The sequence below is a fragment of the Corythoichthys intestinalis genome, chromosome 4 (genome assembly GCF_030265065.1).
Source record: "Corythoichthys intestinalis isolate RoL2023-P3 chromosome 4, ASM3026506v1, whole genome shotgun sequence".
Lineage (NCBI taxonomy): Eukaryota > Metazoa > Chordata > Actinopteri > Syngnathiformes > Syngnathidae > Corythoichthys > Corythoichthys intestinalis.
Window position 1 is genome coordinate 13393084 of NC_080398.1, and position 25091 is coordinate 13418174.

The following is a 25091-nucleotide window of genomic DNA, read 5'->3' on the forward strand; positions in this document are numbered from 1 at the left end:
CAGAAACCTTTAGAAAAACGCACATAAACTGCCGAAGCCAACATAGGACTCAGAAAGCTAGGAAAAGAGAGGGGTTTCAGTCCTCTTTCCTCTCTACCCCAACTGCACTGACAACTTTCCTGCAATACGTTGTGTTTCCCCACAATATCATAATTATTGTAATACAGTGATGTTATTAACAGTGAATTTGGATATGTTGACTGTAAAACCCTAAAAACGACTTATAGCGTGCCCGATAGTAAGAAACCTTAGATATTACACAGTTTTTAAGAGTTTAAGCTTAAGTACTTAATCAGCAGTAATTAACAACATGAATAACAATAATAATACTATATTATCAATATTAGAAAATGTTAATGCTCAGATATTTAAATTAATTGCCTTTCAACCAGGTTTATTTCCAATGAACTCATAAGGAAAACAGGACAAATAAGCGGTATTTAAGCGACATATCAAAAAGTAATGACAATTCTATAAGAAGTACTAAAACTAAAAAATGGTAAATGTGTTCCAAATGACGTTCCCTCCATTTTCCAATTGTTGAAAGATATGTGTGCCAAAAACAGCGTTTTTAGTCATTGTGACATATATTTCACAACAAATCTCGAAACATAAAAGTGAAAAAAAGTTCCTGCTTGTCTGTAGTTGCTAACATGCAACGCATTTACCACTGAATTAAGCTCTCACTGTAGCTGATCCCATAACATGTTAATACGAGGTAAGTACGAGGGTTACATACTACATCATGTAATTTGTTATGTTATTTATCATTATTATTGTTTAAAACAGGCGTGTGGTTCGCACGCAGACTAAAAGACAACAGTTAGCAGTACGGCTAGCTGCTGTGCGGGCACAGGCGCTAGCCTTCCCGTTCTTTGTGTTCGCTACCATTAGCTGCCAGCTACTTTGGCCCGATAAGGAGCGGGCCACTAGAGGACTAATTGCCATTGCTGTTTACAAATTGACGTACTCCCTCACTCGCTTACATTAAATATTCAGGAGGAAAGTGTGGCGCGGTGGCATTTACAAACCGTGCTGCGTTAATAGCAACACTAGCGTTGATGTTACTGTACTTCCCCCGTTCCTACTGTATTTTACAGTGCGACTCACTAAATGTCACGAAAAGCCCCGCTAACATTGGTTAGCATTTCATGTTAGCAGGTATGTGATAACGCGTTAGCCTAGCGAAGGGATGTTGACATTTCTCCATGGCACCAATAGACAGTTGTAGACAACACTCATATGGACACGTTTAGCTGAATTTTAGTATGTGGTGGAAAAAATAAAATAAGGATACTAACTCCTGAGCCGGTTTGGGACCTCACCTCTTCACTCCCACTAGAGCTGTACCCAGCCTGGCCAAGGGTCTTGTGACTCGCCTCTATTCCAAGTAAGCGCAAGTGAGACTGGTCTTCGTTTAACGATACAACCAGGTTTGCGGGCCTTGGCCCTCCGTAAGTCACATCATCAGCTTCTAAGCCTGAGCGTCCGAGTTGCCAGCGCTTCTCGGAACGCAAACGACTACGAGATGACCAAGGCCGACCGGGAAAACGACCTCTGGCCGTGGCGGTTCCACCTTGGCCTCCCCCGGCAGCCGCGGTTGCTGATCCGCATCCCGCTGCCGCCATCATTGCTTCGACAACAACACACACACCTACGGCTAGCAGGCTCGAGCAGCGACAAGAGAGACAAGAGGGAAGGCGCGAGATGGGAGGGAGTGTGCGCAATGCTTCATGGGAAATTGGGTTTCCCTAGAAAAGACAGGCACTGGCATCGATATGACATGTATTGGAACTAGATGCATATAGCGCCCTGTGAGCCAATCGGAACGGGCGTTATCGTTTGTCGGCCATTTTGTGTCAGTACCATTCGCTAAGCATAACATTATAGTACTTTGAAATAGCTAAAAGTTGCTCAACTTTCAACCAATTTTCAAACGGATTAGTTTTCCCAGAAATGTCAGCGCTGTGGTTTTTTATTAACGATTTTAATTAATGGTCTGCAATACGCTGGCATACTACTAGATGGCAATATTTTGCTTTAGATGGCAGCGGGCCTGCAATGAAATTGAAAGAAGAAGAAGGGGGGAAAAACTCTCTGAAGGAAAAAGCTCACGGAAGAGGCAGTTTGTTTTTTCCCCTCAGTGCATCTTTTTTCGCCGTTAATTTCTTTTAAAAAACGACACCCCCGTTGTCATTTACCGAGGAAATAAAACACTGCGTGGGTAACTTTTAATAAGGTGACTTTCTGCTATATTACCATGAGCGGATTATCGGATTCGATGTTTATCGAACTGTTTTATGCTAGCTAGCTAGCTAGCTGTAGGTACATTTAGTTCACCTCTCATATTCGTTACAAAATCATCCCTTGGAGTAAAAATCATAATCCCTTTAGCAACCACCTCCCAGTGAAAATATTGTTAAATTTCCTTTATTTATTTATTTCCATCCGACTGTTTTAGGGACGATCCCGAACAGACACGATGAACCTGGAAAGATTACCAAATGAAGAGAAACTTGGTCTGTGCAGAAAATATTACTTGGGTGAGTGTAAAACATGTATTAATTTAGGAATCAAGCTTCACCATGACCATGTTAATCGAGGGGAGTCAGCAGCAGAGAACAAAAAATTGCTCGTTATCAGTGGGAAGATTGAATTTGTACTGTCGAAATCTGTAGACAATGTCAGATGTCAGGTCAGGAATTTTGGGGTGTATATTACATAACCATATTTAAGGGAGATAAGTCATTTGTGAAACAGAAAGGTTGTTGCACTTGGCTCAATGGATGACACAGCTTGAATAGGAGTTTAATATAGAGATTCCAGCACCAGCCTTGCGAGTACTAGATTTGAAATAATATAATTATCTTTACTGTTGTAAAAAACAATTACAGTGTTTTACTTACATGACGAACAAATTGTATATCATATTTAAACACTGAGGCAGTCCAGCTCGTCAGCTGTCCTGTAAATTAGCCTAGTATTTTACATAGATGCTACAACCGGTTTTGTTTACATTTAATGGCACTGAAAGGTGATTACTGTTTTCGCTTATATGGGAAAACAAGGGAGGGAAAGGTGTGATTTCCCAAACCCTGCTACATTGGAGGGTAAGAGGGTAACAGTGTGGAATCAGGGGGAAAAGCACCTAAGCAACATAAAGCATGACAACAAAACTCAGACTAGCATATGTAACGGCTGTCAGGGGTCGAGGTGTGCATGTAGCTCCCTGCATCACATCCTCGTACATTCTTTATTATTGTGACATTGGAAGGGAGTGGGCTTGAAGGCGTTGAGTTGCAGGATGTAATGTTTTTTTTTTTTTTTGGTGGGAGGGGGGGCTTCATTCATTCCCCACCCATTGCCTCAGTTGTCTGATGACAAGGATCAAACATGGTCACAAACGTGCTTCTAAAGTATTTATACCTTTCTTCTCATAGGCGGATTTGCATTTCTGCCATTCCTGTGGCTTGTCAACGTTGTTTGGTTTTTCCGAGAAGCTTTTGTAAAGCCAGCCTACACTGAACAACTACAGATAAAAACATGTGAGTGCTCCCAAGGGTAATCTTTTACCTGATATTTTATTTGTCCACACAGAACCTACTGATTGCACCAAACAAATGTTTTAACTATATTTGCAAGAAACTGTTGAGTCAAAAATATCTGGTTCAATTGCCTCGCTAAGTTCTGCTTTAAATGTTCAAAACATTTGAACTGCATGTGAAATACCCTCATTCTTGCTACACGCTACCATGATGCAACATGGGAAATGTAAACAATTATGTCCTCATATAGCCTACTGTGAACTGTGACAAGATATTATTCCAAACCATGATCAAAATGCCCTTTGTCAAATAAGATTAATTAGTCACTCGTCCAAGCAAACCGTTATGACAAATGTTCACGCGTCATGTCAACCAACAATGCCTTCTTATGTGTTTGTTTTAATGTTCATGCAGATGTGAAGCGATCAGCAGTGGGGTTGCTGTTGTGGGTTGCAGTACTCACCACCTGGATCACTATTTACCAGCACTACAGAGCCCAGTGGGGGGAAGTGGGAGACTACCTCTCCTTCACAATTCCACTGGGCATTCCTTAGACTTTTTTTTTTTTTTTTGCATTTAATCCGTATTTTGGTCGCTTGCTAAATGTGTTGGAATAAATTCTGATGTATGTATGTGCAGTGGTGCCTTGAGATACGAGTCTTCTGAGTATAGAATTCTTTGAGGTATGAGCTGTGATGTGTATATATCTTTAATGAAATTTGTGCTTTGGATGTGATCTAAAATTAAAGACTGAGAAATATAGAAGCAGAGGATAATGTAAAGTTTACACTGCGTTTTTTACAGTACTGTACTGTATATAGCCTCCTATACTGCCCCCATGTGGCCAAGGTGGGTAGAAAACTTTTGAGTGTGACAAAAGCGGTTAATTTTAATTCAATTTGATTGCCCTTACAGTTTTTTTTTTTTTAATAACATCATAGAGTACTTTTTCCCCATTAGTACCACATTACAGAATGTTTTTGGTGGGAAGCTGGAAAGAGATTAACGGCTTTTCCATTAATTTTGAATGGTGATTTGAGTTCATGTGTGGTCACAGAGCAAATTAAACTCAAACCAGGGCACCACTGTATTTGCATATACAATCTTGATTGGAAGACACATTAACATTTAATTTTTTATATTGTGGTAGGTCTGACTCAATGTAAATCATGAAACTATGTGCGTGGATGAGCAATATTTACCCTTGTTTAAATGATCAGTAAAAACTACAACAAATTTCTGTGTTCTACATTCCTGAATGAAACAGCAAGTGAGATGACAACATAAATCAGTGCAATGCAATACTGTAAGAACACAAGCATGTTCTTTGACTCATCAGTGAGGTATGTTGTGGACACAAAATGTTAAATGTAGTAGAGGTCCCCGAAAGTCTGGACAATTATTGGCGCCTGTTGTGAAATCCAATACCTTAATCCCCATAACCCCCCCGCACGTTCCTATCATCCTTTTCGAGTCATAACAGTGTGCCGTATTTAGAGTGGAGTGAAAATTTAGGTGCCAGGTCCCACATCTCTTTCAAGGAGAACATGCACGTACTGTCACTCCAATATGACTAGATGATTTAGAACATTATGTACTTTTCAAGGACAGTGACTACATGGTACTGAAAAGATAGATGCTATTTTGGATATATGGTGATTAGAGAGGATTAAGTGCACACTTACTCCATTCATTACTCAAATATGTACATGTTTCAAAACAAAATACATCCCGATAGGACCAATTACTGAACCGAACAAAGGATAATAAAGCTTAAAACCTTTAATTACATTGACATTTGACATCTTTTACTGTCCAGAAATGTTAACTCTTTGGCAGCCATTGACAGCAGTAGACATTCAATGTTGACCAGTCGAAATCAATTGAATGTCTTTGGCTGTTAATGCGTTTTATTTTTATTTTTTTTTAACTATCACATCACATACTCTGTGAATACTATTCATACATGGGCTGCAGTGAATGAGTGATTCTCTTACTCATCACTTGCTTCTGTCCTCATCTTGTCAGTCAGATGGCACAAGAATGAAATTATATTTAAAAAAAAAAAAGTATACAGTATATTTTAAAAGGCTAAACTCATTCACTGCCATTGAGGGAGATATACAGTACAGCAAATCTATTTGAACCAGGAGTTCTGGCAACAATCGTTCGCTCCTCCCTGTTAAAATGGATTTGACATCTGTCACTGTCAGTGGTAGGCTGGTAGCCTATTTGTTAACATAAGATAAAGTGCAGTGATAGGAGGAGAGAAGGTGCATCACATATAGCCTACTGTACAAAGTGGTGTACATTCCATATAGTAAACTTAAAATGTGCTGAGCAGCCTAAATAATTAACCTCCTGATATTTTTTATGAGACACAAAAAATCCAGAAAATGTGGGTGGGATTCCAATACAGTATATGACTGGAGACATTACACCTGACATTGTGACTCAAGCATGCACGATTGGTAATTTTCAAAACGAGTACATTTGAAAAAATATAAACATAAATTGTGCATGTGTCCACTATCCATCAACATCGAACATCCGTTACAAATGATGGCTGATACAAAATGTTAACCACATTAAGTACATTTACACTTCCTAAGCCAATTTTATGTTACGAAAACAAAGTGGGATTTTGCTGATTACTGAAGAATGTTTTGACTTGGTACATGGGCTTGATTGAGGACAAAGCAGGAAACTTACTGGAAGCCCATGTGCAGTGGCATGTGTTTGAAGCACACATGCCGTCTGTCACTGTCTCTCTCTCTTTTGCTTATTAGTCAGACAGTCAATCACCACCACATCTTTTGAATTTATTTTTAGATATGCCCATTTTATAAACTGACATTTTGTGCATGTTTGGTCTGATGACTTAACCATAGCAGTTATTTCATGACAACAGTGCAATTAACCCCTCCTGAACAAACAGTTGGATACAATCTAGATACACAATGAGCCCATTCATTCCCTAATAACCCTGTGACAGCTGCCTCAGTCCCAAAACAGTGTCCTGCTGCAAGAACAGAATCCCAAGGGTACACATGCACAGAACATAACAGAAGCAAGGTGTCCCAATGAATTCCCAACTCATTATGCAACTCCAGTATATAACCCCGCTATGCTCAACAGCCCCCAATCACAAAGATAGTCGCAGCCACAAGGAACACTTGATACCCCAACACACTCTAGAGGAAGGTAGGTTGAGGCCACCAGATGACTTCTGCTGCCAAGACTGCCCTTTGAGTTGTTTTCCATTTACTTTTTTTCTCAGATTTGACATGGATTTCATCTTACCACCCACGATACCCGTTGATGGCATCCAATGGGAGAAGGTTTTACCGCCACTTTTCCCCCGTCTCAATGGGACTTACGGACAATATAACTGGACACCCCAACTGTTAATTCCAGAGATTGATAGTACCAGCGCTGCAGAGGTGAATCTGTTTATTTACTTAATTGGGTTTAACATGGTTGGACAAGATAAATGATCCATCTAATTCTGTGCAGGCTTTAAAGATGATCACTAAAGTAAATGCAGCCTGAAACCTTTAATGTGGACAGTAAACTTGTCACAAGTATTAAAGTTTATGAACAAGAAATATTTCAATGTTTTTGCGCTAAATGATGCGAACACGAATGTTAATGTATTCTTTTCATGAAGAATACTTTGTTTTATTTAATTTAATAACGTGATCTTACTTATGTTTTCTATGTACTTTAATATTGCGATCTTACTTATGCTATCCTGATAGGAATGATCAAGTAATACAATTTACCATATGTTGACAGGCAACTTGTGACGATAGTGGATTTACAGTTCAAGTCGATGTCAAACTATTTAACCCAAAGGATCTGTTGGTCAAAGTAATCGGAGATTTTGTAGAGGTACAAGGAAAGCACGAAGAAAGAAAGGTTGGTATTGTGTATGATGTATTCTAGCATGTTGAGCAATGAACAATGGAATGTGTCACTAAATCTATTATTCCTTATTTTAGAAAGATAGTCCTGGAATGACAACACGGCAGTTTAACCGTCGCTATCGAATTCCAAAGGGTGTGGACACCATGGCTTTAGAATCAGCAGTTTCTCCGGATGGTGTGCTCATCATAACTGCACCCATACTACAAAGAGAAATGTCCCAATCACAGCCGTTCTCATAGAATCCGTTTGTTATGTTCTAATATGGCATCATGGTGTTTGAGATTTGTAAATATATGCTATTTCATGTCAACCTCCATAGTATTTTAAGAATCAACAATTTGTAAATATTAGCATTACAGTTTAAAAGCTGTTTTCATTTTAAGCAGTCATGTTCTGGTTATAGAATTTTTGTTGTATTTTATTTCCTCCATAAATGTCAATAAAATACATAAATTTAAAAAAAAAAAAAAAAATTTAATGTCTTGAGTTACTGTACGAGGTTGGAGTATCTTCTTATTTATCCAGCATATTATGCAACATGAAGTCCACTTCACTAGAAGGAATGAATAGAAGGGAAAAAAAGAGAAATTAACAAATAAATCTCAAAATAGACTACAAAACGTTCAGAAGAGGAAATATACAGTCACTGTATATGCAGTGGATGAATGAATATTTATAGATATGTCTGACATAACAATTTTACCTGATTTGCTCTTTAACCCTTTTTCTTTGCGTCCGAAGAACCTTTAGTAAAGGGTCATCTTCAAATTCTTTCTCATCTGAATCTGGAAAAAAAAAAAAAAAAAGGAAATTCATCGAGAACATTTTTACTCCAAATGACTCACACACATATCAAACACTTCACACATATCAAACATTAAGTACTTTTTTCTCTATCTTATGTTTCGGAATGCGGAAAGGAGACAGCCATACATACTGTACACCAGAATATACAGTAGTGGTCACATTTAAAAGTGGGGGTAAGGGATCAGTGGTCCATCTCGACCCTGTGGCCCACCTTCAGCCTTTCGCAGCAGCTGGGACATGACCTCCAGTGAGGTGTGGTCAGTGCAAGAAGGAGGTAAAAGTTGTGGAGGAGTATGGAGTGATGGGACAGCTGCATCTTGTGGAGAACAATCCTTTGGTGGGAACAGGACCTCTGAAACAACCTGCCAGATCCAAATCAAACATCCTCCTAGTTTGTATACTGTATAACTAAAGTATGTGTAGCTGTATACTATATCTGAGTTCTATGAGTATACAAGTACTATAATAGGTACTTTAATGTATATTTATCACTAAGATGATTGTTTTTAGTGGTGTAAGTTTGTCAATTTGTCATCTAAATTTGGCAGACAGGGACTTTAATGGTTGGCCCTTTCTAATGCATAGTACTTTGGTACAGTTAGTAAAGTTGTGTACAGACTGACCTGTCCTAAGGCACATTGGACTGGAGATGATAGTGGTGCATGATCGCCTGTATCTTTGTGTCTTTCCGGCTGACACTTCTCTTGCCTTTTCTTGGTCTTTTTGGGAAGCTTCTCAGCTGCAGAGTTTGTGATCTTAGGCCCATCAAAGGTACACCTGCAGGAAATGTCACATTACTGTAATTTTTGGGAACAACTTACAATGTTTCCTTAAAAAATGGGGAATGGGTGAGTATAATATTTTATACACGATTATGCTTGAAATAAAGAAATCTTCATCATGTATAGACTTGTATCTTGGGCTAGAGGTTGTACTTTCATTACAGTATGTCATGTAATGTGCGAGATATAACATTTTTGTTACACATCTATAGCATTTATATGACTCCCCTTGATGAATCAGAGCATCACAGGTGCAGTGTGTGTGGGTGTTCTTGTGTGTATTCTTATTTTACCTTGTCAATTTCTTCTGTTTTCTGATAATCCTTTCCATCTTACTTCCTACTAGATGATTTGTTTGGGTTGTTTCTTTTATAGCCATCTCATTTGTTATTCTTGGATTCTTGTGATAAGCCCCTACGACATGTGTAAACTGACTTTGTTCTTCTGTATGCCTAGAAAGATTGGGTTCTTCCTGACAATTTGATGAATGGTCGATTTTTGTAAGTCTGGAAGGACTGCTTCCTTCTAAAGTTTTTGATGGACTGCCACCTGCTTTAAGTCGAGAAGGAATGCTTCTTTCTAAAGGCATTGATGGACTGCCAACTTCTCTAAATCGAGAAGGATGACCTCCATTTAAAGGTGTACTAGGACAAACTAAATCTGTGTGTTGAGAAGTCGCTGTGGGCGACGATGGAATGTATCTATGAGGGTCATTGATGCAGCTGTCCTTGAGGTTTCCGGAGATGTTGTTTTCTTTAGTAAAGTCTTCCACATTGTGTGGATTTCTTTGGGACATGCCAGCACGTGATGACTGTGTGGGACAAGGAAGGATATCACAAAGGAGATGCATGTGGGCAGGAACATGAGCGAGAGAATGTGGCTGGGAAACCAATGTTTCAGAAACAGCAATGGTCTGGGGGACAGAAGTTGAGGTTTGAAGTCCATGTACTACTTTGGGCTCAGCAAAAGCTCCTTCTGAAGGTTCAGGGTATAGAATACTGGGCTGTTGCTATGGGTGACACAAACAAGAGGAAATACAAATCCATTAAAATACAACCCTCTACAGCATCAGCTGACACAACCTCACATTTATTCAGACAATGGACTGGCATTTGATAAGACTTGACAGTAGTTGCTATAATAGTTGTTAAGAGAGAAAATTATTCCAATAAAAGTAAACAATAAAAACGATGGAGTGTTGAAATACCTGTCAGCTGAAATTCCATAAGAGGCTTTGATTTTCAGTGACATAACGGGATTGAGACAACCCAAGATTCAACTATGACTCCTACCTTGTAAGGCTGTCCATGTACTGGTGAAGTGTGTAGACTGGGGCCCAGACTGCTGAATGTAGGAGTAAAAAGTCTGGAGTTTTCCTGGGCTTTACACCATTCATTAACTTGCTCCATCTTTCTTCTTAAACGCCACTGGGTGAGGATATCCTGTTCCGGGTGTGGAGGAGGAGTGATAAACGAAGTGTGTCTTTGCAGTGGCACAGCTGGAGCAGAGTCCAACTTGGTCATTCCTGCAACAGTCACAATACAGTCAATGAGATCAATTTACATTGTCAAGTCAAGTTTATTTACATATCCCTAAACCACCAAGAGATCCCAAAGGACTTCACAGACAGAGATTATACATGTTCAAATTGTAAGAATACGCTAAATAAACAGAATGTGACAAAACCTTCTTTACAACTTGTGTCTTACCAGCTTTAGATTTTATTGACTCATTAGTCAAACATCCTTGCGATCTCTCATTTATATTGACTGGAGAAGACCAATTTGAGCTTCCCAGTCCACCTGAACGGACAGCAATCAATCCATTGCTGGGAATATGGTCTCTGTTGGAAAAGACAAAAATTACAATCCAAGTTGAGGAATTAATTAATTGATGACATTTTACATTTCGGCATTCGATAATCTGAAAACCCTTACTGCAGCAGCCTGCTGGCCCTTTCTTGAAGGTGAAATATCTCTGTGTCCTCAAACTCACATTGAGATGTGTCTGAAAGAATCTAAATTTCAAAAGACATTGAATGCAAATTGAGACATTTTGAGATTATATATATATATATATTGATTTTTATTTTTAAAAGTCATATAGTTGTAGGTGGAGAAGAAAAAATGGCCTGACTATGATTTTGGCAAGAGTTGACACGGATAAAAATAAAGGTGCATTTCTATGAATTAGAATATGTAAAAAAAATAATTACTTTTCAGTAGTAGTCATAAAATACTACATAAATTCCCTACACAAAGTGAAATATTTTATATAGCCATGAAAAACTACAATACTGTATTATAAGATAAATAATCAAAAGCTTTCCAAATACAGAAATTAGGTAAGGACTGCCTCCTCAAAAACATTTTCTGTGTTTATTAAACATGTATATCATACAAGTTTAACATTTTGAACCAAACAACAGCACTAAAAGAAAACAACCTAAACTGTTGCTTGTTACCTGTGAATTTACATTTGCATTCTTGTTATATTCTCCCCTGCATGGTGAAGAATTAAAGTCATTATCAAGTTGGCGTCTTGCTGGAGTGGAGATTGCTTGGCTGTGGTCATCTTTCAGATCAGACAAAAAGACAAAAACATTCCAGAGATAAAGTATATTAACACTGAATGCACATAAGCGATTGATCAAAATGTTGAAATGTACCTTTGTGTGAAGATTTTGTTGGTGTTGAACATGGAGGTAAAGATGAGGAAGACATCCACCACAAAGGCATCCTCTCCTCTTCTGATCCAGAGGAAATCTGCTGGCGCTCCTCTCGACTCAGCGGCTGTCCATAGCGAAAACGATCAATGTACCTGTGACATTAAATGCAGATTAAAAATTGCTGTGTAGTTTTACATAATAAAGTGACACAATTTTGTTTGTAAATTTGCCAAATTTCAGGATCAGGTTTTATCATACTGTGTTAACACTGAATTTTTTGGGATTCCAGACTGAGAGGAAATGGCAGGTTTCAGAACACTTGACGATCGTTTTCCCGTTTCAGGTAAGGTAGGAGGAGAAACACGGTCAATGGAAGGTCCAGAATTCTTAAAAAAAGAGGCTCCATTGTTGCCAGGCATGCACACTTTCGGATGGTCTTGATGGTGTGAACGCACAGGAATCAAACTCTACAAAGTACAAAACAAGGTTTGACATACAAATACTGCAAACATTTGGTTTAACACAAATTACATGTTAGGTCATAACTCAGTTATACCTGTTTGTTCCTTTTGTTTGGCAGAACCTTGGTGCGAGCCTGGCTGGAAGATGTCTTTTTCATTATAAAAAGGACAATCTGTCGTATTGTCACAGACTGAGTTTCTAGATTAAAAAAAACAAAACATATATATATATATATATATATATATATATATATATTTTTTTTATTTTTTTTTTTTAATGATCATTAATTGGATTTTTTTTTTTTTTTTTTTTTTAACAAAGAGGAAATTCAACTTACAATCATTTGTCGACAGCAAGGACTGGAACTGCCCCAAAATCTGTTGGTCTTGGTTGGTCAGAGTCCCCCATTGGACAAACAGAGAAGGCTACCTGTTTGAGAGACACTATGAATAGTAAATGGTAGAGACCAACCCCACTATTCCCCAATTTAAAATTAAATTCATTTTTGGACATAAAACATTTGTTCTTTTGCGCTTACCTGAATTGTATGATAGTTGCTGTTAAAATAAAACCGGTTCGCTTAACATATTGGCACAGCCAAAGAATTAAACAATTGATATAGGTTATCACGTTTGGTAATTACTGTTCAGTAATTTCAAACATGTTATGCAGTCAAAAAGTAGAAAAATCACAATTATCGAGGACTGAAGTTCTTGTAGACAACAAACTCTAAGTAAACACACATCCTGCAACATGTAGCAGGCAAGCAATAGCAATGCTGTTTTGTTTTTGACAACAACAAAAAGAAACTACCGGTCGTTCTATACGTCATGAGGATTATCCAATATGCGCGAGTCTTATAATGATAGACAAAGCAGTCGACCAATAAGAGTGAGCATTATTGATTTCAAAACACCAATCAGCAAATGGGAACAGGGCAGCGCGCGGAAGAGGAAAGTCTGTTTGAAAGCTATGGCTAAAATGCCTATCGTTATCTTTCTTCATAGGCAATACACATTCAACCGAGGAAAAGAAGATGAATGCAATTCGCGTTTGAACATATTAACTAAAAACGGCTTGAGGATTTGATCGAGTTTGTGTCCGCGGTCATATCATTGAGTAGCGAACCACGGTTGTCGATTTAAGTTATGTTATTACTGGCTAGCTGTGTGAAAACGTAAGCTTTCCCTGTTTTAGAAATCGTTCTACATTAACCTATTTATTCAATTTAAAGATAAGTATTACATCATGCATCACGTCAAAATCAAAGTCGAAAAGCCAGGTAAAATGTTGGATTTTGTTATGTCACACTTTATTACCGTGAACGGTGCCTAAATATAGCAATGATTGATGACTTTCAGTCTTTTGTTATCATATTACAATGTATTTGTGTTTCTATTTACTAAACCTTTGTAGATGTGGAGGTTGGCGCCGCACGCAACAGACTGGATTCTATTTTAAAAGGACTCGTGGAGAAAACTGAAAACGAAAGGTTAATATCTGATTGGAAAAGAAATCCATTCATGGTGTCATCTGTCTTAAATAATTAATACAATTTGCATTTTGAGCAGAGAGCAGAATGAGTGTGAGACAGGAAAAATGTCAGCCGACTCTATGACCAAGTAAGTGCAAGTTGTATTCATTTGAATGGATTTTGCATGGTGGTGTGTTTAGCATGGTTGTTTGTAGTATTTCAATTTGTATTCAACAAAATATAGTCATCATTTTATGTTATTTTTTTTCATGATTTCTAGGGATTTGTCCCCATTGTCTGCTGGAAAACGGTAAATATCTGCATACCCTTTTCCTACCACAAAAATCTACATGCAAAATGTATATATTCCCTTAATTCTCTCTAATTTCTAGGCCATCGGCGAGATTCACACAGCATCGTCGCAAGAGACGCAAAGAGTTGGATGAAAGCATATCTGAGAGCAATACCCACAGACAAAGTAAAATATTTCCGCCTTACAAAGAATAGTTAAGGATAACCTTGTGTGCAATCCATATTTTTCCACTGTTTCATGCCTAATATGAGTGTGTGACTTGGTTAAAATTTGTCATTTTGTGGGTGGATGGTCCACAGGGGGGCGGGCACACATAGTCTATTTGGGCTGAGCCCAGCCGAGCCTCGTAAGCAAAGACCTGGCTGCCTGGTGCTCTCATTCAAGCTCCAACCCCAGGTCTTGCTCCTGGGTGAGGCCCAGGCTGCGCCATACCAGGCGAAGTCTTGGGCCTTTTTTATTCTATAAGCTATAAAGGTTTTTGGATGACTATTAGTCTGTCCCATCACCTAGGACCTTTTTGCCCTGAGGGATCCTACCAGGGGGATAGTGCCTCTAACAACATAGCTCCTAGGTCATTAAAGCGCTCAAACTGCCCCACCATGGTAAGGTGGCCATTCAAGAAGGAGATTTCAAATTCAAGTTTAGCAATTCAGGTTTAGTTTAGAAATTGAGATTCGGTTTCTGATGGCATGTATATCAGCCCAAACCACTGCAGCTTCATAGATGTACCCATGTGAGGTCATAATATAATAATTGTCCTCCAACCCACCCCCTTGCCAATGGCTAATCAAAACAGAGTTTTAATTTAAAAAACATTAAGTATTCCAATCGGATCCAGGCAAGCACATGTTAATTAGAATTGCTTGAGGGAAGCAATATGAACCAATTAAATTAAGGAGAAAAAAAGGACATTCTAGGCATATTCAATTGTAACTTTTTCACAATCATGATAAAATGACCTCAAGGTTATAAAAAAAATAAAAAATAATGGAATGTCACATTTAAACTAATTTCTGCTCTTCTCTTGGGAAATTTTGTTATTTTCATCTTGAGTAAGTTCTCTTTGCAATTACAAATTGCTTTTTTGTTGTTGTTTCTACTTCCTATTTTAATTGCTTTATGGTTTAGTGAGATTTTGATGTATCATTTCATTTGTTTTTGGATTTTTATGTGATGTAAAGCACTCTGAGTTACCTTATGTTGAATTGTGCTATTCGTTTCCCAGATGCTTACATTATTAAGTTGTTTGACCGAAGCGTGGATTTGGCTCAGTTCAATGCCGGCACCCCTCTGTATCCTATTTGTCGTGCCTGGATGAGAAATAATCCGTCTGTCCGAGAGCCTATTGAAGGATCCCCGATATCTCCACAAGTCATGCTAGAAGAAGAAGTAAGGCCAACAAACCCTTACTAAAAAACATTAAAATCACAAGTTTTGGGGAATTCAGTTAATGAAAAAGCTCAATTCAACTTGTATTTGCAGGTCACAGACATGATTAATGGCAAAGAGCAACTTGTATACAGACTACCTCCTCCAACTATGTCTCCTATAAGCTCATCTGGTGAACCAGTCAACCTCAGGATCCCACCAACTGAAAAACCCGTTGTCACCCAGGTTCTCTAGATAATCTTGTTAATCTGTTAAAAATACTGGGTTATTGAATTTGAATTGTAAGAAATAAAGTGGTTGAACCGTATTCATTTTCCATACACTAATATGAATGTTTTCTGTCTTCACAGTTAACAGAGTCTGTACCTATGCCAGGTTCCTTCATATGTGACCACATGGAGCGATGGAAAAAGATCAGACAAAAGTATGTGAATCACAGTATTTATTGATTCACTTTATATGAAATATAAATATTGTCTAGATTGATATACTTAGTGAATTTACTGCAAAATCAAGTCACATTTATTTATAGCCCTAAATCATAAAAATAAAAAAATATCTCAGCGAGGTTCACAAATGTAAATAACTATCATCAAATAGTATACATTAAAATACTATTGTAATAATAAAAAGTTGTACATATAGTTTGATATTACAAATATAATCTTCAATAAAAAGGGACAATTGATGATGACATCCCCTGGTCTAAACCCTCTAAACTGGCAAGGACAAACTCAAATAACATTTATAAAATAAACATTTGTGGATTGACTAGGTCGCAATGGACACAAATTATACAAAGGATCTAAACAACCTACTGACCAACATATAAGTCCATCCAGAATGACGCTACATGAAGACACTGTTCATCCATAAAACCAAAACGGTGAAGTGCGACAGGAAAACACCCTGAGGAAAGCAGCTCCTCCTCCACTGCTGCTCCATGACCTTCAAGGCAGGTTCATGCTTTGCCTGTAAAAGAGGCCTACATGTACTAGTATGTTTAGCTAAATTCCAGCTGCTTTGTCTTAATAAACGAGGCATGTTGAATGATCACAATGAGAGTATGTCATACTCCAATGTGAAACATTAAAACTGTTCAGAACAACTGGACACGTAGACTAAAAAAAAAAAAAAAAAAATCAGTTTTAAGGCAAGATTTGTAAACATTTGAGAATCTGCAGTAAAATCTGAAAATTGCCATTCACAAATGCTTTTCATCTAACCTGACTGACTTTGAGCTGTTTTGCACAGAAAAATGGGCAAAAACCTCCTCGAGGTGTGCAAAGTTTCAATAGACCGAAGAAATGCAGCTGTAATTATGTTCCCGAAGGTATTGACTCAGAGGACTGAGTACTTTCGCACACAACTTTTCAGTTTCTTCGTAATATTTAATTACTATAGTAATTAATATAAAATTTAATGCTAAAGTGTTTTACACTGACTTTGACTAATCATATCATCAGTGCTCAGTGTGGTATTCTTAAACACAAGAAAACAACTTTGATTTTCAGTGTGTTTAATGGAAAAAAAGGTTTCATATTCAAAAAACTTTAACTTCATGCTAAGAAAAAAAATTGATTGGGCGTGAAATTGACTTGAGTGTGAAAAATGTGAAAAAAATTTAAATGGAACTTTTTTTCTCCCCAGATGGAAGGAATGTTCCAACAAGAACCAGTTGAGATACAGTGAGAGCATCAAGATCCTGAAGGAGATGAAGGACTTGTATGACCACTAATTGACAACTTTGCAAGTTTTCTCATTCACTCTTCCAATAGTATTGGAACAGTTTGGCCTATTCCTTGGTTTTCATTTTGACTGAGGATTAGAGTTTGTCATAAAACAACACATATACAGTGGTGCTTCTACTTATGAAATGAATTGGTTCTGGAAATAGTTTCGTAACTTTAAATTCTGTAAGTAGAGACGCTTTTTCCATGTAAATGCCCTAATCCGGGGGTCAGCAACCCAAACCTCTAGAACCGCATGTGACTCTTTAGCGCTGCCCTAGTGTCTCCCTGGAGCTTTTTCAAAAATATTTGATAATGGAAAAAGATGGGGGAGGGAAATATATTTGTTTTAAAATGCTTTTTGTAGGAGAACAAACATGACACAAACATTATTCTAATTCATTGATATTGTAATGAAATTAAACTTGAGGCTGTATTGTACAACAGAGTAGTCATGTGGTGTGTCATTCTCTATAGGATGCACTGCAGGGAAAACATTTAATCATGAAGTCTCATGATATATTTGTGGGCAACTTTGTCATTTTGATAATATGTTAACATAGCTAGTATAGATACATACAGCATGGGTTGCCTTCATCATAAGGCTTTTAATTTTTTGAGGCTCCCAACATTTTTGTTCTTTTTGGGGGGGATTGGGGGTCCAATAAGGCTCAACATTCCAAGCCCCCCCCCAATTCAGACATTTTGATAATGCATAAAAAATCATCAAAACAGGTAACAAATTCATGATACAAGTAGATTATTGCACAATAAATATAAAATTAAATAATAAAAAGGTTGCTCATAATGTAATTAACCAAGAATTGTGTAAACCATAACTAAACGAATGCATTTAAATTAACAATGAAAAAATACCCAAGCAATCAAATACTTTAACTACTTAAATATCCCCCCTCCAGACAGTAGGTGCCAGGTCTTCCACAGCTTTGTCGTTGCCACGAAAAACAGACCTAAATATTTAAACAAAGATTAACTAAAGTGTACAACTTTCAGAAAACATATGTTCAGACTAATAGTCTGAAGACTAATTGCTTAAGGTTAACTCAAAATATTAAATAAAAGTAGAGATGCACGATAATATCGGTCCCCGATAATTATCGGCCGATAATGGCAATTATGACGTCACACAGATAATCCAGATAAAACGAAATTAAACCGATAATGCAATCCGATAATTACAGTATATACTTGATTTAGCCTTCAAATGTGCGCAATCAACAGCTTTGTCCAATTCTGCTAGTTTTAAGGAGGTGTTTTTGCAGTGTAGTAATGTGATATGTTATGATATGTTAGGAATGGCTTACTTTTAAAGGCATTTTTGTGCAACTTGGGTGTTTACTCTCTAAGTAATTGTTGCAAAATCTTACCATTACACAATGTCATTGCCATTGTTTAGATGTTGGAATTTACTACTTGTTCACATTTGATGTGGAGAAAAAAATAGCACTAAATTACATTTTTGCACAGCAACATTTGATCTTTGAATACTTTAAAATTTTACATACATATTTGAATAGAATTATCGGCGTGACATTATCGGTTATCGGGTGGAAGGGGCAGGAAATTATCGGTTATTGATATCGGTTGAAAAATGTATTATCATCACTAAATAAAAAATGAGTTTAACATAAATCTAAACAATACTGAATAGTGGTGCCAGAGGTATCCACCACAAGCATTATTTTTTACTAAATGGCAATTCTTTTTTTTTTTTTTTTTTTTTTTTTTTTTTTTTGCTGCTACATGTCATTTCCTTACAGTTACTCCAAGTCTATATCTCATTGGTGTCACCTACCTTTCCATTTGTCTTTTGTGATCCTATCGCAGCATCCAATTACTGCTGTTGATGTTGGAGACCAGGGATGTCCCGATACCAAAATTATGAGTTCGATACCGATACCTGACTAAATACCTCGATACCCGATACTAAACGATACCACGCAAAAAACCTAAAACATCAGGGAAAAAATACTGGAATAGAGAGGACAAAACTTGGAACTGAAAACTTCTTTTATTGAAGTTCACTCTGGTAGTAACATTTTTATTTTGAACAATGTTAAACTGTCACATCTCCAGTGTGACATCAGACCGCTAAATGGTGCTATTATCCTGGTTCCTACTTTTTTAGTTGTACTGAAAATGCTATAGGCAAATCTTAGATCACCTCATATAAGTAACAATAACTGTGTTCCAAAGTAAACTGTTCAAAGTTATAAACAACAACTGCTATATTTTTTTTAAATAAAAATACTCTCTGTACTTGCAGCTCCTGAACTTTATGTAAAAATAAATAAAAATGTCTTCACAATTCACACATCAATAGAATGAACTGTACAAACTTGTTTTAAATAAAAAAATATTTTCACACAGCTATTTTTTTTTAACAAAAAATAAAAGTACTGTACTTGGCTGCAGCTCCTGAGCTTTAGGTTCAACAACAACAAAAAAGTGTTCACAAGAGATTAGAAAGGATGGGAGAGAGGGACAGAGAGAGGAGGAGGGGGAGAGAGGGACAGAGAGCACACACACACACACACACACACACTACAGTTAATGTTTAGGCTACTAAAGTAGACTGGCTTGGGACTGGCAGTATAGTGGTGGTTTATGATGTGTGTATTTTTTTCTAAACATTTAGGCGTTTTTGCCAATGAATTAGTATAACATTAATATAATTTGATTATTGAAAATATTAGGATGTTCATCAGAGTAGCTACTGCATACCAAACGCTATGGCAAATGAGGGCCATAAATCTTTTACATGGCATGCAGTATTCTGATGTTGGCTAAACTTTTTGATCTTTGATAGGCTACTTTACTTGACTCATATGCTCCTTGGTGGAGATTCCGTGTTCTGTGAGCACATTGCGTTTATTGCCTCGTGTTTCACTGACACACGAGTAGGCTATTGTGGGACAAATACTCGTTGGGACTTATTTGAAGGCATGTTGTGTGTTGTTATCATTCACATTCGCTACCCGTCGTTCTTTGAATTCTTGGTACAAATCGGGATGGTTGTCCGCAAGATGTTTCGCCAAGTTGGATGTGTTGGAACCTTTCGCTTGTGTGGCGTTATGGCATCTTTTACACACGGGCTTTGATGTGTCCGCCGCGTTTCCTTCTTCGTCAGCACGGTAAGCGAAGTACCTCCATATTTCGCTTCGTGCGTCTTCTTTCTCAACGAGCCTTGGCTGGTTTTGCAGCCCGCTAGTTGTAGGCTGCGGCTCTGTAGGAGCTGCCGTCATTTTTCCTCGTATCTTTCCCCGAGCTGAACTGCTGCTATGTATGAGCTGCTGCTTTGCTGTGAGGGGCGAGGGGAGGGGTGGGGGAAGTCGGTCCGCCCACACAGGAGCAGAGCACAGTCAGAGCGAGTGAGTGCAGCGCTGCTGCTGCCTGCTGCACAGCACACACACAACATTCTCCGACGCTCGAAACACATGACATTTTTTTGTCGGTACTAAAATGAGGTAATATAGTACCGTTTTTTGAAAGCAAGTACCGCAATACTATACTGATACCGGTATATCGTACAACAGTATTGGAGACTATACTACTCCATGAATGTTTCTTTCATTAACTGCAGATAGACATTACTCTAGTGGTTTCTTTACTCTGTAAGACATTGTAATAAGATGTACTGTATCAACTTCACTTCTGATATGATTTTGCTTACCTTCTAGTAAGTCTTGCTCTTCCAATACTTTTTTTTTGTTTGTTTGTTAATTTAAAAGAAAAAAAAAGAATTGGCAGTGTGCAACCAGGTTTTCATGACTATAAAAGGGTTACTGTCTGGCATGTAAATGTAGCCATTGCAATAGGACTCAAAATGTTCCTATACTTTTCCTCACCTACAGTATATACTGGACATTCAAAAGAAAAGAGGCTGTATTCTAAATTAAGTATCTATTCTAGAAAACGTGTCATTGTAACCAGAGGCATCACTAGGTTTTAAGAACAGGTGGGATTAACCCCCAGGAGTTACACGGTATTTAAGTGAACGTAGTGTAATTTATGTATATACATATATGTAATCATAGAGGCTAATAGTATGAATTTCGCTTTCAACACATTAATTGTTCCCAAATATTTGAAAGTCGCACAGATTACATTTTGGGCACGTACAGTGCTGGCCAAAAGTTTTGGCACCCCTGCAATTCTGTCAGATAATGCTCAATTTTTCCCAAAAAATGATAGCAATAACAAATGCTTTGGCAATAATATCTTCATTTATTTAGCTTGCAATAAAAAATAAACACAAAAGGGAATGGAGAAAAAAAATAATAATTTTGCACAAAACTCCAAAAATAGGCCAGACAAAAGTATTGGCACAGAATTAGAGAAGCATCAAAAAATCATTTGATGCTTCTCTAATTTGTGTAATTAACAGCACCTGTTACTTACCTATGGCACATATCACGTGGTGGCAATAACTAAATCACACTTGCAGCCAGTTAAAATGGATTAAAGTTGACTCACCCTGTGTCCTTTGACCTTGTCTGTACCACATTGAGCATGGAGAAAAAGAAAGAAGACCAAAGAACTGTCTTAGGACTTGAGAAGCAAAATTGTGAGAAAGCATGGGCAATCTCAAGGCTAATAGTCCAGCTCCAAAGACCTGAATGTTCCTGTGTCTACCCTGCGCAGTGTCATCAATAAGTGTAAAGCCCCTTTGCACTGGGGATAACCTCCGTAGATGTGGACAGAAAAGAAAAATTCACGAGAGATTTCAACGAAAGATTGTGCAGATGGTGGATAAAGAACCTCGACTAACATCCAAACAAGTACAAGCTGTCCTACAGGCCATGGGTACAACAGTGTCAACCCGTACTATCCGTCGGTGTCTGAATGAAAAGGGACTCTATGGTAGGATACCCAGGATCACCCCACTTCTGACCCAGAGGCATAAAAAAGCCAGGCTGGGTTTGCCAAAATTTACCTGAGAAAGTCAAAAACGTTTTGGAAGTATGTTCTCTGGTCAGATGAGACAAAAGTAGAGTTTTTTTGGGGGGAAAAGGCATCAACTTAGAGTTTACAAGGGGGAAAAAAGGCCTACAAAGAAAAGAACATGGTCCCCACAGCCAAACATGGCGGCGGTTCACTGATGTTTTGGGGTTGCTTTGCTGCCTCTGGCATTGGACTGCTTGACCATGTGCAAGGCATTATGAAGTCTGACGACTACCAACAAATTATGCAGCACCTTAATGTAGGGCCCAGTGTGAGAAAGCTGGGTCTCCCTCAGAGGTCATGGGTCTTCCAGCAGGACAATGACCCAAAACACACTTCAAAAAGCACTAGAAAGTGGTTTGAGATAAAGCACTGGAGACTTCTAAAGTGGCCAGCAATGAGTCCAGACCTGAATCCCATAGAACACCTGTGGAGAGATCCGAAAATGGCAGTTTGGAGATTGGTACCCTTCAATTCTCAGAGACCTGGAGCAGTTGGCCAAAGAAGAATGGTCTAAAATTCCAGCAGAGCATTGTAAGAAACTGATTGATGGATACCGGAAGCGGTTGTTCGCAGTTATTTTGTCTAAAGGTTGTGCTACCAAGTATGAGGCTGAGGGTGCCTATACTTTTGTCTGGCCCTTTTTTGGGAGTTTTATGTAAAATGAGATTTAATTTTTTCTTTCATTGTCTTTTGTGTTTTTTCATTGCAAGCAAAATAATTGAAGATATTACTACCAAAGCATTTGTAATTGCATTTTCTGGGAGAAATTGAGCATTTTCTGAAAGAATTGCAGGAGTGCCAGCACTGTAACTTTTAACAAAAATGGCTGTAATTTCAAACCCTGAACAATACTACTAATTATTTGAATCAAAGTAATATCTGGGTTGGGCTAATTTCCCCTCACACACACATGCACACAAACATACATCCGAACATTATACATTCATACAGTACAGGCCAAAAGTTTGGACACACCTCATTCAATGCAGCACAAATGAAGGTCCCAACCCCATTGATAAACCAATAAATTCCACTAATCAACCCTGAAAAAGCGAACCTCTGAAGTAAAAAAACATTTTAGGTGACTCCTTGAAGCTCATCAAGAGTGTGCAAAAAAGTAATCAGAGCAAAGGGTAGCTACTTTGAAGATACTAGAATGTTATACGTTTTTTGTTATTTCACCGTTTTTTTTTAAATACATAATTCCAAACATGTTAATTCATAATTATATTACGTTCAGTAAGAATTTACAATGTAAATAGTCATTAAAATAAAGAAAATGCACAAATGAGAAGGTGCGTCCAAACGTTTGGCCTGTACTGTATATATGTGTGTATGCTATATATAATCATCATCTTGGTTTTTTCCATTTTCTAATCATTACTCTCCTTCTCACCTTACCAGTTGAGGTCTCTACCCTGTCATCCTCTTTGCTCCTCTGCTCTGATTCTTACAGGTCTATAAAGGTGGTGATTATTATTAGCGTATCATTATGACCATCCACTGATGATAATCATACGTGAATGAGCACAGCTGAAAAACACAGCTGATGCTCCAGAAGGAAGTCACCCGAAACACGGTGGTAAAAAGAGTGCACACTTAACTACTAGGACCTTCACAATGCATTTCAGACTAATTAGCTAGCAACAGCTAAGTAGCAGCGTTATTTTATAGCTAGGATGTAACTTTAGATCTCAAAGCAGCAAAGGTAAAACGTGCGAAGAGATTATCTGTAGTGTGTAAACCAGGTTTGTCAAACACGGAGCATTTGGTTTATTAATTACTCAATTTCTTGAAAAACTGTGTGTGCGGCAGAGGTACACACACACACACAATGCCGATACAAAATGCGAACTGGTCACAGAGAAAATGTGGACTGGGTTTTCAGTGATGTGGGCATTTATATATGAACAAGTGGAATGGATTGGATAATGACGCACTACCTTGCTCTATGAAGTGAGGGTTAACTGACAGATTTAAGATCATATTTAGGTTAATAATGACAGGTTATATGATTATTGATTTAAATTAATATTCTGGCAACTTCATAGTGAATATGTCAGCAGTTTTTGTAATGTTTTTTTAAAAAAACAAAAACAAAAAAAACACCAAATTATTTAGGGGGGCTTAAGAATATTTTAGGGGGGCTTTCAAAACACAACTATGAACTTCTACCGGTAGCTGAAAAGGGAAGCCTGAAGTGTCTCTGCCACTGAATTACACAATAGCTTTTACAACAAAGACTATATTTGTAGGTATGATGCGCATCTACATTACCACCACCAAGCTGTACCTTATACAGTATATTTACACAATTTGTTTTGCAATCATATCACGACTTAACTATATTTATAATATCATATGTTCATAAGCTTTAAGTGTCCTTCTCACCTGTTTTTGTTTGGTTTTAAGATTAAATCTGGATTTGGGAAGGTCAGTGGCAGTATATTAAGCCCCTGACTGGGAATCAAATCACCTTTTGTATGGAAGATCGTAGCAACATGTATGACTTTACTACCAGTGCCTTATCCAAATGGTAATGCCTAACAATAAAACATGAAAAAACCAAATGTCTCTCGGAAAAATATAGGCCTCACTGTTCCAATACATCTGGAGTAGAAGATATTGGTATGGCCTCCCCATTGAGATCGGTGTAAGAGTCAGTGCTAAACTTCAACCTCCTTAATTCCACAGAATGGAACCCTCAAAAAGACCAAATCGCCTATGCAGTACAGCAATTTCTTGAGTTGAAGTATTTGGTATAGAACACATTGAGGACAATAGTCTAAAAATTCTGTTCTGAGCATTGTGATTTGTGTTTCTTTCAAAATAAAAAAAAGTCACGTGGTTTCAGACGTTTTAGATTTACATACCTAACATTTTTTTCCACAAGCAAATTGCTGAAATGCAAACAAAACAACACTTGTGAAATAGGAATAGTGTGGTATTGGTCTCTGCATATAAACCTTTCAGTATCGACTTGAAAACTAATCAGGACGTATGCATCAAGACCTCAGTGTTTG

General features: G+C 37.7%; 5 protein-coding genes across 11 annotated transcripts in view; 3 read left to right on the forward strand and 2 right to left on the reverse strand.

Annotated features, from left to right (window-relative positions):
• kmt2bb (lysine (K)-specific methyltransferase 2Bb) overlaps positions 1-1707 on the reverse strand; it is a 28897-nt gene extending 27190 nt beyond the window's left edge. Inside the window, exon 1 of one of the 2 annotated variants that reach the window (XM_057833689.1) lies at positions 1326-1707. In XM_057833689.1, coding sequence (XP_057689672.1) covers positions 1326-1631 — 306 coding nt within the window. In that variant the 5' untranslated portion in view covers positions 1632-1707. Of the gene's footprint in view, positions 1-1301 lie in introns of both variants that reach the window. The other variant, XM_057833688.1, reaches the window with a different exon arrangement.
• psenen (presenilin enhancer, gamma-secretase subunit) lies at positions 635-5224 on the forward strand. 3 transcript variants are annotated; one of them, XM_057833751.1, is made up of 4 exons: positions 635-718; positions 2462-2543; positions 3441-3545; positions 3960-5224. In XM_057833751.1, the coding sequence occupies exons 2-4, from the start codon at positions 2483-2485 to the stop codon at positions 4097-4099; spliced, it is 306 nt and encodes a 101-aa protein (XP_057689734.1). In that variant the 5' UTR covers positions 635-718; positions 2462-2482; the 3' UTR covers positions 4100-5224. The 3 variants fall into 3 exon arrangements, with proteins under 3 accessions (XP_057689734.1, XP_057689732.1, XP_057689733.1); XM_057833749.1 differs by lacking the exon at positions 635-718 and adding an exon at positions 2072-2239 and having other exon boundaries at positions 3960-5209; XM_057833750.1 differs by lacking the exon at positions 635-718 and adding an exon at positions 2076-2220 and having other exon boundaries at positions 3960-5223.
• proser3 (proline and serine rich 3) lies at positions 5103-12980 on the reverse strand. Of its 3 annotated transcripts, none has more exons than XM_057833701.1 (14): positions 12733-12980; positions 12532-12623; positions 12289-12392; positions 11991-12199; positions 11733-11884; positions 11541-11638; positions 11002-11081; positions 10774-10907; positions 10357-10589; positions 9358-10073; positions 8906-9059; positions 8494-8644; positions 8179-8260; positions 5137-8028 (listed from the first exon to the last, which is right to left on the reverse strand). In XM_057833701.1, exons 3-14 carry the CDS (start codon positions 12349-12351, stop codon positions 7989-7991), a joined length of 2112 nt encoding a protein of 703 aa, XP_057689684.1. In that variant the 5' UTR covers positions 12352-12392; positions 12532-12623; positions 12733-12980; the 3' UTR covers positions 5137-7988. The 3 variants fall into 3 exon arrangements, with proteins under 3 accessions (XP_057689685.1, XP_057689684.1, XP_057689683.1); XM_057833700.1 differs by having other exon boundaries at positions 5140-8028; positions 11529-11638; XM_057833702.1 differs by lacking the exon at positions 8494-8644 and having other exon boundaries at positions 5103-8028; positions 11529-11638.
• Positions 6597-7923, forward strand: hspb6 (heat shock protein, alpha-crystallin-related, b6). The gene is made up of 4 exons (XM_057833745.1): positions 6597-6749; positions 6826-6988; positions 7344-7466; positions 7550-7923. Exons 2-4 carry the CDS (start codon positions 6833-6835, stop codon positions 7712-7714), a joined length of 444 nt encoding a protein of 147 aa, XP_057689728.1. The 5' UTR covers positions 6597-6749; positions 6826-6832; the 3' UTR covers positions 7715-7923.
• Positions 12981-13135: 155 nt separating the features above from the next.
• On the forward strand, positions 13136-20379 carry lin37 (lin-37 DREAM MuvB core complex component). Of its 2 annotated transcripts, none has more exons than XM_057833739.1 (9): positions 13136-13476; positions 13611-13686; positions 13766-13816; positions 13949-13978; positions 14061-14146; positions 15207-15370; positions 15464-15595; positions 15721-15794; positions 17021-20379. In XM_057833739.1, the coding sequence occupies exons 1-9, from the start codon at positions 13443-13445 to the stop codon at positions 17106-17108; spliced, it is 735 nt and encodes a 244-aa protein (XP_057689722.1). In that variant the 5' UTR covers positions 13136-13442; the 3' UTR covers positions 17109-20379. The 2 variants fall into 2 exon arrangements, with proteins under 2 accessions (XP_057689722.1, XP_057689723.1); XM_057833740.1 differs by lacking the exon at positions 17021-20379 and adding an exon at positions 16146-17014.
• Positions 20380-25091: the final 4712 nt, after the last annotated feature.

What these genes read in the sequence shown, in the direction of transcription:
- psenen (XM_057833751.1), top strand. Translation starts at nt 2,483, where the DNA reads ATGAACCTGGAAAGATTACCAAATGAAGAGAAACTTGGTCTGTGCAGA. An exon ending in GTGCAGAAAATATTACTTGG is followed by an intron (nt 2,544 to 3,440) that starts GTGAGTGTAAAA and finishes TTCTTCTCATAG; the next exon opens with GCGGATTTGCATTTCTGCCA. An exon ending in ACAACTACAGATAAAAACAT is followed by an intron (nt 3,546 to 3,959) that starts GTGAGTGCTCCC and finishes ATGTTCATGCAG; the next exon opens with ATGTGAAGCGATCAGCAGTG.
- proser3 (XM_057833700.1), bottom strand. Translation starts at nt 12,351, where the DNA reads ATGAAAAAGACATCTTCCAGCCAGGCTCGCACCAAGGTTCTGCCAAAC. An exon ending in CAAACAAAAGGAACAAACAG is followed by an intron (nt 12,200 to 12,288) that starts GTATAACTGAGT and finishes TGTACTTTGTAG; the next exon opens with AGTTTGATTCCTGTGCGTTC. An exon ending in GTCAATAAAATCTAAAGCTG is followed by an intron (nt 10,590 to 10,773) that starts GTAAGACACAAG and finishes TGACTGTTGCAG; the next exon opens with GAATGACCAAGTTGGACTCT.
- lin37 (XM_057833739.1), top strand. Translation starts at nt 13,443, where the DNA reads ATGCATCACGTCAAAATCAAAGTCGAAAAGCCAG. An exon ending in CCATTGTCTGCTGGAAAACG is followed by an intron (nt 13,979 to 14,060) that starts GTAAATATCTGC and finishes TCTAATTTCTAG; the next exon opens with GCCATCGGCGAGATTCACAC. An exon ending in TGGAAAAAGATCAGACAAAA is followed by an intron (nt 15,795 to 17,020) that starts GTATGTGAATCA and finishes TTTTCTCCCCAG; the next exon opens with ATGGAAGGAATGTTCCAACA.
- hspb6 (XM_057833745.1), top strand. Translation starts at nt 6,833, where the DNA reads ATGGATTTCATCTTACCACCCACGATACCCGTTGATGGCATCCAATGG. An exon ending in ATAGTACCAGCGCTGCAGAG is followed by an intron (nt 6,989 to 7,343) that starts GTGAATCTGTTT and finishes ATATGTTGACAG; the next exon opens with GCAACTTGTGACGATAGTGG. An exon ending in GAAAGCACGAAGAAAGAAAG is followed by an intron (nt 7,467 to 7,549) that starts GTTGGTATTGTG and finishes TCCTTATTTTAG; the next exon opens with AAAGATAGTCCTGGAATGAC.